The 13029-nt window shown below is 37.6% G+C and overlaps 1 protein-coding gene across 3 annotated transcripts in view; it reads right to left on the bottom strand.

The window, feature by feature from the left end:
- The window catches only part of adam19a (ADAM metallopeptidase domain 19a), a 165287-nt gene that overhangs the window by 75425 nt on the left and 76833 nt on the right, over positions 1-13029 (bottom strand). For 2 of the 3 annotated variants that reach the window (XM_051698207.1, XM_051698215.1), the window contains one exon: positions 5496-5571. The exons of the other annotated variant lie outside the window; for it this stretch is intronic. In XM_051698207.1, coding sequence (XP_051554167.1) covers positions 5496-5571 — 76 coding nt within the window. The remainder of the gene's footprint in view (positions 1-5495; positions 5572-13029) is intronic. 3 annotated transcript variants of the gene reach the window in all.

Here is a 13029-nt window from a genome sequence, read left to right on the forward strand (position 1 = left end):
TATAAACACCATGGGACCACGCAGCCATCATACCGCTCAGGAAGGAGATGCATTCTATCTCCTAGAGATGAACGTAGTTTGGTGTGAAAAGTGCAAATCAATCCCAGAACAACAGCAAAGGACCTTGTGAAGATGCATAAGGAAACAGGTAGACAAGTATCTATATCCACAGAAAAACGAGTCCTATATCAACATAACCTGAAAGGCTGCTAAGCAAGGAAGAAGCCACTGCTCCAAAACCACCATACAAAAGCCAGACTACAGTTTGCAAGTGAACATAGCGACAAAGATCTTGCGTTTTGGAGAAATGTCCTCTGGTCTAATGAAACAAAAATTGAACTGTTTGGCCATAATGACAATAGTAATATTTGGAGGAAAATGGGTGAGGCTTGCAAGCCGAAGAACACCATCCCAACTGTGAAGCATGGGGGAGGCAGCATCATGTTGTGGGGGTGCTTTGCTGCAGAAGGGACTGGTGCACTTCTCAAAATAGATGGCATCATGAGGAAGGGAAATTATGTGGATATATTGAAGTAACATCTCAAGACATCAGCCAGGAAGTTAAATCTTGGTCGCAAATGGGTCTTCCAAATGGACAATGACACCAAGCATACCTCCAAAGTTGTGGCAAAGTACAACAAAGTCAAGGTATTGGAGTGGCCATCACAAAGCCCTGACCTCAGTCCGATAGAAAATGTGTGGGCAGAACTGAAAAAGCGTGTGCGAGCAAGGAGGCCTACAAACCTGACTCAGTTACAACAGTTCTGTCTGGATGAATGGACAAAATTCCAGCAACTTATTGTGAGAAGCTTGTGGAAGGCTACCCAAAACATTTAACCCAAGTTAAACAATTTAAAGGCGATACTAACAAATACTAAAAAAGTGTATGTAAACTTCTGACCCACTAGGAATGTGATGAAAGAAATACAAGCTGAAATAAATAATTCTCTCTACTATTGTTCTGACATTTCACATTCTTTTTTTTTTTTTGTTCATATATACACCACAAAGAAAAACCCAACACATATACAATGAATCAACATGTCACATTCAAACCCAACTAATATCCCTCCCCATTCACCAACCCCACCCTGACCCCCAACGAACACCCCTGTGGTCCCACATAACACACACAACCAAAAAAAAAAAAAAAAAAAACAGAAAACAAAAAAGAAAATATAATAAACATACATAATTAAACTAAACTACACTCCCCACATCCCCTCCCCAAGAGTCCCCCAAAAGTGCTAAATAATTGCCCCATTTCTTAACAAATAAATCCCAAAACCCCAGCCTTCTACTTACCACTTCCTCGAAAGCAGCAACCCTCCCCGTTTTCACACACCACTCCAAAAAAGAGGGCGCTCCATCTGACTTCCATCCTCTTAAGATTATTTGCTTGCCAATCAAGAGACTGGTCAGAACCCAATTTTGAATGTGATTATCCCCCATATTTATGACCGCCCCATCACCCAAAATACAGAGTCTGGGACAAAGTAAAATTTGAGTGCTCAAAACATCACAAATGCAACTCTGAACTTTCAACCAAAATTCTTGAGTCTTAGCACACCCCTAAAAAACATGGATTGTGTCTCCATCTTCTGATTGGCATCGCCAGCAGGTGGGTGTGTCTTTAAGACCAAATCTATACAATCTAGAGGGGGTCCAATAGAATTGCATAAGGCCAACCCTTGCATCTCTAGATGCAGACTTTACATTTTTTAGAATCCTAGCCCACACTTCCTCCTCCAATACCAAGTTTAAATCTTTCTCCCATAATCTTTTGATAGAAGTTCAAGCTCCATCCCCCAGACTCTGAATTAACAGGGAGTAATACACTGATACCTCTTGACCTTTTCCAAAAGCTGTAATCACTTTTCCAAAAGCAGTAATCAATTCTCCCAGAGTATCTGCCGCTTTAGGGGGGTGTGAGCTACTCCCAAAAATATTAGAGCAGGTAGTGCAGCTGTAAATACCTATAGAACTGAGATCTGGGAATCTCAAAGTGTTGAACCAAATTTTCAAAAGATCTAAACACTCTCATATAGGTGACCAGCAGAAAGGGGACCTTTCAATACATAATTTAGGGTTCAGCCATATGCTTGAGGCAACATTTAAATAAATGTCCGAATTAAACATTCTGAACACTTTTGTCCATACCGCGTGCAAATGCGAGATAACGGGGTGTGACTTAACGACTCCGGTTAGTTTAATAGAAAGGCTTTGTAATGGCAAAATAGGGGCAAAAACTTCCTGTTCAATACAAAACCAGGGAGGGGCTCTCTCAGGTGGAAGCAACCAATGAGCCAAATGTCTGAGACCGAATGCATAATAATACAACAAAATCTTGGGTAGGCCTAGCCCACCTTTGTCAGTCTGCCTATGTAATTTATTAAAATGTAATCTGGGACGTTTACCATTCCAAATGAAGGACATCGCTATACTATCAAATTGCTTGAAATAAGAGCGGGGGACATCTACAGGGAGAGATTGTAACAAGTAGTTAAATTTTGGAATAAAATTCATTTTAATAACATTAACCTTCCCAATCATAGATAAGTGTAATGAAGCCCACCTGCCCACATTGCTCGAAAAACTTTTTATTAAGGGGTCAAAATTAACTCTAACTAAATCAGACAAATTTGCTGGGAATAAAATGGCCAAATCCTTAATGCCCTGTTTAGGCCACTGGAAGGCACCCGGCTGGAAAGCCGTTACTGGGCAGTATGCTGTCAGAGCCAAAGCTTCAGATTTAGATCAACTGACTCTGCATCCTGAGAACTTAGAGGAATTAATAATTCTGTGGAGATAAGGCATAGGTCTAGTAAGGTTGGAGACAAATAACAAAATATCATCTGCGTAAAGCAAAAGCTTATGCGCCATACCTCCCACCACCACCCCTGGAAAATCATCCTCCTTTCTTATTGCGGCTGCTAATGTTTCCAGGGCAAGACAGAACAATAATGGGGAAAGAGGGCAACCCTGCCGGGTGTCCCTATCCAGAGTAAAATAATCTGAAATTAATCCATTAGTTTGTACCGCCGCTACCGTGTGTCTAAAAAGTAACTTAACTTTCCATCTAATAAAAGTTATCCTGAACCAGTATATTTCCAAAATCTTCAAACACCTATCAAATACCTTTTTGGCATCAAGTGAGATGGCAGCGACCAGAGTCTGGTCATTCGCCACTGACCACATGATATTGATGAAAGGCCTAATATTATCAGAAGAGCTATGACCCTGAATAAACCCCACCTGATCTATATGTATAAGAGATTTCATAACTTTACTTAATCGGTTAGCCAGAATTTTTGACAATATTTTTACATCTAGCTGGATCAGGGAAATTGGACGGTAACTCTTACACTCTCTTAATAGCCAAAAGCTTCCCTGCCTTGTCCCTGACTCAAAATATGATTGTCTTGCCCTGAATAACCAAAACTCCACCTTCCACGACAAAATAGTATTATATTTATATTTCAATCGGGTTAATTCTCTGAGGCCATCAGATGACATTCAGCACTTCAGCTCTGTCTCAGCAATTCCCTTCCAACTCTATGAGTTCTCGTGCTTTGGACTTTTTTATGAATGAGGCACACTGTATGATCCGACCCCTAAGAACTGCCTTAAGTGCCTCCCAAGCCACACCCATAGAGGATACTGAGGACCAGTTGGTCTCCATATAAACATTGATTTCAGCCTTTAACATTTGTTGGAAATCAGGATTTTGCAAAAGGGATACATTAAAGTCCCAACTATATGATTTCTTTTTCTCCATATGTGGCAACACCTCTAAACTCACCAGGGCATGATCTGAGACTGAGATTGAGCAATCAACAATTGAGCAATCAACAACAGATTAAATGAGGGACTTAGATATAAAAACAAATCTATTCTAGAATAAATCTTATGGACTGATGAAAAAAATTTACAGTCTCTACCAGATGGGTTTAAAAGTCTCCAAATATCTGTAAGACCAAGATTTTTACACATCCAGTGAAGTGTCAATATTACTCTAGGTTGGCTTACACACTTTTGCTTCACTATGATCAAGAACTGAGTCCATTTAAAGATTAAAGTCTCCTCCCAATATTATATCCTGAGTGGTGCCAGTGGCTTGCAAAATCCCTTCAAGATCTATAAAAAAGCCCTGATCATCAGCGTTAGGTGCGTAACTATTAGCCAAAATCAAAATTTTCCCCTGAATTTCTTCTAAAACAATAATTACTCTTCCTAATTTATCTTTAATCTGTTTGAGATATTTGAATTATAGATGTTTACTTATCAATGTAATGACTCCCCTGCTCTTACTTGAGCCAGCACTAAAGAAAAAATGTCTACCCATATCTTCCCAAATTTTTCAGCTTCATGCGGGGAAAGATGCATTTCTTGAAGAAACACTATATCATATTTCCTTCATTTAAGAAATGAAATAACCTTCCTTCTTTTTATAGAGTGCCCCAACCCATTCACATTCCACATGGAGAGAGACAGTCCACTCATATTATCATTTGACATTTTGACAGAAAAAATAGATTCTGTGTCAAAAACAAGATTATAAAGACCAAATTCCAACATTAGTGCAACAGTCAAACCCCGAACTTTCCCCAGAAAAAAAAAAGAAAAAAAAGAAAAACATGCACATTAACCACGCGCACCACAGCGCCAACCGGTATGGCCAAAGTCCATGTATGCCTACGAGAGTCCCCGTGATGACTTTGCCATCAGATTGCTCAAGTTCGGTGTTTCTATACAAATTTTATGAGACAGAATTACATAACAGAAATTAATCTATAAAACAAACTCCAGCCAATAGGCAGAATACACACAAAGAACATGTAGATTCATTCAGAAAACTGAAAAAAAATAAAAATAAATAAATAAAAAATAAAAGAAAGTTTCCTCGGGCAGTCAAACGAATGTTCAGTTAGCCGGCTGTTTCATACATGCAGCAGATGACCTAATCCTTCCAATGTCCTGCAAATGCCTCACATGGCACTACGCGACATGACATTTCACATTCGTAAAAGCAAGTAGTGATCCAAACTGACCTAAGACAGGCAATGTTTTCTACGATCAAATGTCAGGAATTGTGAAAAGTTGAGTTTAAATGTATTTGGCGTATGTAAACTTCTGACATCAACTGTGCGTGTGTATATATATATATATATATATATATATATATATATATATATATATATATATATATATATAGTGTGTGTGTGTGTGTGTGTGTGTGTGTGTGTGTGTGTATATTATTTTTGGTATAGATAAGATATGACCCAAATTCTGAGGTTCTCCCACATAAATTATACACTAACACTATTCAGTAAGGTTCTATTTGTTGACATGAGTTAATGCATGTATCATTATGTAACATAAACTGAGAGAAACAGAGAAGGAACAAGAGACAAATGAACAAACAGAGACACACAAGGGATATATAGATATATAGATAGATAGAGAGAGAGAGAGAGAGAGAGACTCCTGCTTACAGTGTGACTGCTGGTTTGGGTGACGGGGAGGCCATTTTCATAGTGAGTCTCTGAGAAGTCACGACCCAAGAGCTCCCTAAGAGAAACAAAAAGTGAAAAAGCTGTGAGAACTGACTCTGTAATCTAATCTATCCAACAGGCCATGCACACAAACACAGACCCACACACATAGAGGGATACTATACCATTTACAACCATAAACTGAAGTTGTGAAATGTTTAGGACCAATTTCACTCTCTGCAGTCCAAAGAGTTCATGATTAAAGGGGAAATATGTCATTTCTATACAAATAGCAGCACCAAATGGAACTGCAGGAATGACTGTTCTTAAACAAGTTTCCAGGAAAGTGCCATAGAGTCATGGTACTGTATTTAAATTTTTAGGGAAGTCAACCTATCATTTCCCTAAAATTATTGCTCTTGCAATCCTGATAAGGTAGAAAAAATTATACTTTTCAGGTCACATACATGACAGACAATCTATAGAAGCTATAGAAAAGAGGACAGACACAGACTAACTTTCAGAATCTCCTATGAGTTTGTGTGTTTGAGAGCACATTTCTGCAAGACGTTCTTTTATTCTAAGCTGATCGGAATCCAATATTCCATGAAATTGCATTGCAGGTTTCATGCTTTTGAAAGCGATGAAGCTCTAACATGGCAATACAACTAAAAGACCAGAGGTGAGTCATAAGGACAACCATTTTGGAAAGAGGTGTTGAGGAGCGAGGAATGTGGTAGGAAATGAAAAATCTGGAAACATGCATCAAATCATGACCTTTAACATCCGACAAGAATGAAATGATGGCACATTTTCAATCTGAAGTCGGTGTGGAGATTGCTGCTGAGATGCTGGAATTGGAGAGAGGATGTTGTTGTCTGTGTGTGTGTGTATGTGTCTATAGCATTTCAATGAGACAACACAACTGGCAATTTGATTTGTGCATTTATTATGGAGGGAGAACCATAATCTGCACATTCATAAATTACCACTCTGATTTCCACACTTTGTGAGACTCCAACACAAAATGGGTGTTGTTTTAAAATTTACAAGCTGGGAATTACAGTGCATTATTGGCAATATATAACCAACTCTTAACAAGTACTTTTTACTTGCTGACAAATTAGAGTCCTGTTTTCATTACTTCTAAAATATGTTTATTTATTGTACACCATACTGTCAAAACATCAAACAGTTCAGAAATGTCTCGATGAAGACAATACAACAAGCATATTGTTTCACTCACAGACCAAGGCTATTTATTGAGTAAAAGTCATGAAACACATGAGTTTATTAGTTGTAAACAGCTTTTTGTTGCATTTTTGCTTGTAACTTCATGAAACAGAATATACAAATAGCGATGCTCCCGAATAAAACGTGCCCAAATACAATGTGATATGATGTATTGATCTTAAAATAATCTTTGAGAAAATGTGAAGCTACCTCAGATATCTTTTTCATTATCCTGGTGAAGGGTCTCTGGTTACAAAGAGGACCATTCACAACTTTTGTGGATTTTTCTTTAGGTAAAATCAGTCTGTGCTTACTGAAATACGAAACACTGTCCCCAGCAGGCAAAGCAGAAAGTGTTACTGTGCGTATGGGAATTGAAGGGCTAAAATGGGTATTAGATCAGTTGAATGGCTAAAATGGGTTTTGAAAGGCTAAAAGTTGAGGGACTAAAATGGGCATATGGGTACGTGTGAGCTCTATTTTCCGGTGTAATGTCCATATAGGGGCACCAAAAAACTAAACCTAACCATTTGTGGAGTGAAAATGTAATGCTAGAGATAGTGTTGTCAAAAGTACTGGTACTTCGGTACCAAGTCGATACCAAACTAAAAAAGATGTAGCAATACCAGTGTTTTTGCATTACCAGTAGTACTGAGCACCGACTCTATCCGGTACCAGCGCGCAGTTTAACTGACACACGGCAGCTTTAAAATGCTCACAGGCTAATTTTGAATGCATGCTCTGTTAATCCTTTTATACTGAAATGGACAATTATTCAAATTCAAATGAAAAATTCAAAATGTCCTAGTGTGATTATTAAATCGATAAAGGCTGCAATCTTAGTGTGGATGAGCTGCGTCCTTTAAATGAATGTATAAATTCGACCGCTCATACATTGGAAATTCCAGAATCATTCACGTTGAATCAGATGACAGAGCACTATTCCACTGTAAAGTGTGTATTACCTGTAGACTATATGTTGATATAATTAAATCACAGCATTTGCACTTTAATCTCAACTCAACTTTATTTAAATAGCATTTAAAACAACAGAGTTGACAAAAGTGCTTCACAGTAATACAATTTAAAACATAAAATTAAAAATTATTACATACACAAACAGCAGTAATCTAAAATACAAACACTCCAAAACCATGTCCTACATTTCATTTGTCAGACTCAAAGGCAGTGTAAAGAAATGAGATTTCAGACATGACTTAAAAGTCTTCAATGACCACACTGGGCCGTGTTGCGAACTGTTTATCCGGAAAAGTGAAGCTTCTGTCAAGAAACACACATCATAATAAAAGCACAGTTCAAAATAAAAAATCTAGATGCCGAAATTTAAGAAGTTGTGACAGAAATATATTACAACTGTATAGTAAAATTGTATATTCACTGTAATAATAATAATAATAATAATAATTAAGCAATATATCACAAGCAAGACTGTTGTTGAATAAAACTTTGGCAAGAAAATGCCCAAAAGTTATATTTTCACTTGTTAAAATGTAAAAAAAATGTATTGATTAGACACCATTTTGATGATGAAATTAAACTTTAAAACATGGAGTTCTGGAAAATAATAATAATTATTAAGCTATTATTATTATTATTATTATTATTATTATTATTAAAATAATTATTAAATTATTAAAAATAACTAAACTGGTGTGTTCAATTGCACATTATCATATTAGCATATTTTTGCTGTGGTATCGAAACTGTTATCAAGAACCATGAAACTTCACTGGTATCAGTATCGACTACTGAAATTTTGGTACTGTGACAACACTAGTTAGAGAGAATAATGCAACCTAAGAATCACGCTTGTCACTGATTATGCAAACATGAATACTCTTGGTTTCAATGCGGGATTCGAACCTGGGCCAATGCTGCTGATGCAAAGCACTTCTGTTCGCACCACAAGGAAAGTAAACATGCTGAAGCTGATACAAAAATGTCTGATAGGAGATGCTGCTTGTCAGTGAGTCGGCATATTGTTGCTAATCCGAAACAACATCCGAAACTCTCCGAAACAACATGCCGAATTCCCTTGTGATCATGTTGGAGAAATCGGAAGTGAGGTGCGCAAGCACTGTTGTAGTATGTGTGATCATAGCTGTAGTTCTCGAGAGTATATGTCATGCTTAGCCTACCAGTTCAGAGTGCAAAAATGTTTTCTTACAGAGAGATTTGTGTTGTATGTTTTAGGCCACGAAAACATAATTTGCAATAATTGGGTTGCCTCTGAGCAGCTTCACAAAAGTAACTTAAGCAATATTTTCAGAAAAATTAACAACATAACTGGGTAATTTATATGAGTAACGCATTATTATCACATTACTTTTAAAAGTAACGCTCCCCAAAACTGCCACAAACCCTCTCTGTACTGAACTTCTCCTTTAGTCCATCACCCTACACCTAGACTTACCACGATTTCAACGGTAAACACTTTTTAAAGCCTAGTGAACGACATACTCTCTTTGTGTATTACAAGCATGCAAACAAAACAAACTTGCCTATTAGAAAACCTCATATCTACAAGTAAACAACGCTCACCACTCAAGCAAATCACTGCTATAAGCTGCACACTAAACCCTGCAGGTTAAAGAACTGTGAGAAATATCGCTTACTTAGGCTGTGCACCACAATAGTTCAGTTCAAGTTTTTTGCGCATTCATGCCCAAGTAACTTTTATGTACCCTGATTAGGCAATAGAGATTGACAGCTCTATCTGCTTTGATGTTATAATTCCCCAGGATAAAACTGTGATCGGTTTGTTTGTAAGTTAAAATTTGCTTCTTGAAGCATGATGGGCATTAAGTACCAAAATCTTTGTTTGCCAGAGCTGTAATCAGTTTGCATAAGAGTCGATTGTCAGTAATGTTTGCATACCAGAGTTAAAGAATGTTATGGACAATAGTTTTCGATAGCTGAAATATTTAAATTTGCCCTATCCTAAAGATGACCACATAGCTTAGGTAAAAAACATGCATAAAGAGACTGCATGTTATAAAAATTAAGTTTCAAATACAGAAGCGTCATATGCAATAAGCTTCGATAGCTCTGTTTGCTCCATCCTGAAGATTCCATGAAAATATGTGTGAATAATAATGCTTCAGTCTTAGAATTGCTTGTCTTAAATGCTGTGTTGGGCAAGCTACTCAAATTTAGCAAGCTAAGCTACAAACTACTCAACAGAAAATTAGTTAAGCTAAGCTAAAAGCTACACTTCAGAGAAAGTAGCAAGTTAGTTACACGCCAAAAGTAGTTTGCTACATTTAAGTTACTTCATATTTTTTTCCAACCGCAGATGCACGGAGCATACTAAAAGACTTTTTCACATGATGTTTATCAAAGCCTTGGTACAGTATATTACAGTTTAGTGCAATACAGTATACAAGTATACAGTATGATGCAATACGTAGCGGTATGTGCACGTAAAAAAAAACAAAGAACAAAAAAAAAACATTTAAATTCATATTTAGACATGCTACTTATACAAACCCATGTTTTCAAAATTTAAAATCACTATTTTTACATTTTATTTTTCATATTTACAGTTGTGCTCAAAAGTTTGCATACCCTTGGAGAACTGGTAATATATGCACCATTTTTAAACAAAACATGAGTGAGCAGGCAAAACACATTTCTTTTATTTCTTATAGGATTCATATTCAACTGTAGGTTATATCAGAATGGCACAATCATAAAACAAAACATGGCAACAAAGAAAAAAATGAAATGACCCCTGTTCAAATGTCTGCATACCCTTAGTTCTTAATACTGTGTATTGCCCCCTTTAGCATGAATGACAGCATGCAGTCTTTTGTAATAGTTGTCTATGAGGCCCCAAATTCTTGCAGGTGGTATAGCTGCCCATTCATGTTGACAAAATGCCTCCAGGTCATGTAAAGTCTTTGGTCATCTTGCATGAACCGCACGTTTGAGATCTCCCCAGAGTGGCTCGATGATACTAAGGTCAGGAGACTGTGATAGCCACTCCAGAACCTTCACCTTTTTCTGCTGTAACCACTGGAGGGTCAACTTGGCCTTGTGCTTAGGGTCATTGTCATGCTGGAAAGTCCAGGAGCATCCCATGCGCAGCTTTCGTGCAGAAGAATGCAAATTGTCTGCCAGTATTTTCTGATAACATGCTGCATTCATCTTGCCATCAATTTCCACAAGATTCCCTGTGCCTTTAGAGCTCACAACCTCTTGACAAAATGCCTCCAGGTCATGTAAAGTCTTTGGTCGTCTTGCATGAACTGCACATTTGAGATCTCCCCAGAGTGGCTCGATGATACTAAGGTCAGGAGACTGTGATAGCCACTCCAGAACCTTCACCTTTTTCTGCTGTAACCACTGGAGGGTCAACTTGGCCTTGTGCTTAGGGTTATTGTCGTGCTGGAAAGTCCAGGAGCATCCCTTGCGCAGCTTTCGTGCAGAAGAATGCAAATTGTCTGGCAGTATTTTCTGATAACATGCTGCATTCATCTTGCCATCAATTTTCACAACATTCCCCGTGCCTTTAGAGCTCACAACCCCCCCCCCAAAAAAAAAACATTAGTGAGCAACCACCATACTTCACAGTGGGGATGGTATTCTTTTCACTATAGGCCTTGTTGACCCCCCTCCAAACATAGTGCTATTTTGGTCTCGTCACTCCAAATTACAGTGTGCCAGAAGCTGTGAGGCGTGTCAAGGTGTTGTCGGGCATATTGTAACCGGGCTTTTTTGTGGCATTTCTGCAGTAATGCCTTCTTTCTGGCAACTCGACCATGCAGCTCATTTTTGTTCAAGTATTGTCGTACTGTGCTCCTTGAAACAACCACACTGTCTTTTTCCAGAGCAGCCTGTATTTCTCCTGAGGTTACCTGTGGGTTTTTCTTTGTATCCCGAACAATTCTTCTGCCAGTTGTGGCTGAAATCTTTCTTGGTCTACCTGACCTTGGCTTGGTATCAAGAGATCCCCGTATTTTCCACTTCTTAATAAGTGATTGAACAGTACTGACTGGCATTTTCAAGGCTTTGGATATCTTTTTATATCCTTTTCCATCTTTATAAAGTTCCATTACCTTGTTACGCAGGTCTTTTGACAGTTCTTTTCTGCTCGCCATGGCTCAGTATCTAGCCTGCTCAGTGCATCCACGTGAGAGCTAACAAACTCATTGACTATTTATACACAGGCACTAATTGTGATTTAAAAAGCCACAGGTGTGGGAAATTAACCTTTAATTGCCATTTAAACCTGTGTGTGTCACCTTGTGTGTCTGTAACAAGGCCAAACATTCAAGGGTATGTAAACTTTTGATCAGGGCCATATTTGGGTGATTTCTGTTATCATTATGATTTAAAAAGGAGCCAAACAACTATGTGATGATAAATGGCTTCATATGATCACTATCCTTAAATAAAAGACAGTTTTTTGCATGATCAGTCATATTTTCAAAATCAATGCCAAAATTTCACAATTTCTGCCAGGGTATGCAAACTTTTGAGCACAACTGTATACTACTACCTCTACAAACACGTTCAATATGAAAAATCACAATTTTTACATTTTATTTTTCAGATTTAGACTACTACCTCTACAAACCGATACCCATTTAAATAATTTCATTTGCACATTCCTGTATAAAAACACTGCATACATACAGTATACTATTCATCTATATATTCATACAATACAGAAATACAGCAGCTAGACACAGAATTACAGGATATATCATCAGAGGCCAAATGTCTTGTGTGTGTGTGTGTGTGTGTGTGTGTGTGAGCACATCTGGCTAATAACAGTGTGATTTCTGTTGGTATCAGATGGTAATACCATGGTTCTTTGATATACAATTACCATATTTATGTACCATTCTGTATTTGCATGGCACTTCAAAGTACTTCAAAGAATACCATGTTACTACCATGGTAAACTGATATATGATTACCATATTCATATACTATTATATTTACATGGTGCTTCAAGGTAATTAAAAAAACACCATGGTACTTCGCTATATGATTACCATATTCATATAGCCTACTATTGTATTAACATAATGCGTCCAGGTAATGGTTCATGTCCAAAAAATGGTAATGGTAATGCCATGGTGCTTTTTTATGCATTTTCATGTAGGCTAATACGTGTTTTGATACTAGTGATGTCCAGTTCGTGAACAAATCATTCTTTTGAACCGGTTCATTTCAGTGAACGAGTTGAACTAGTTCACCAAATCGGACTGAATCATTTGAAACAGTTCACGTCTCGAGTCAACACTGATCCACAAGTTACTCTATCTTA

Source organism: Myxocyprinus asiaticus, chromosome 1, assembly GCF_019703515.2.
Source record: "Myxocyprinus asiaticus isolate MX2 ecotype Aquarium Trade chromosome 1, UBuf_Myxa_2, whole genome shotgun sequence".
Classification (NCBI taxonomy): domain Eukaryota; kingdom Metazoa; phylum Chordata; class Actinopteri; order Cypriniformes; family Catostomidae; genus Myxocyprinus; species Myxocyprinus asiaticus.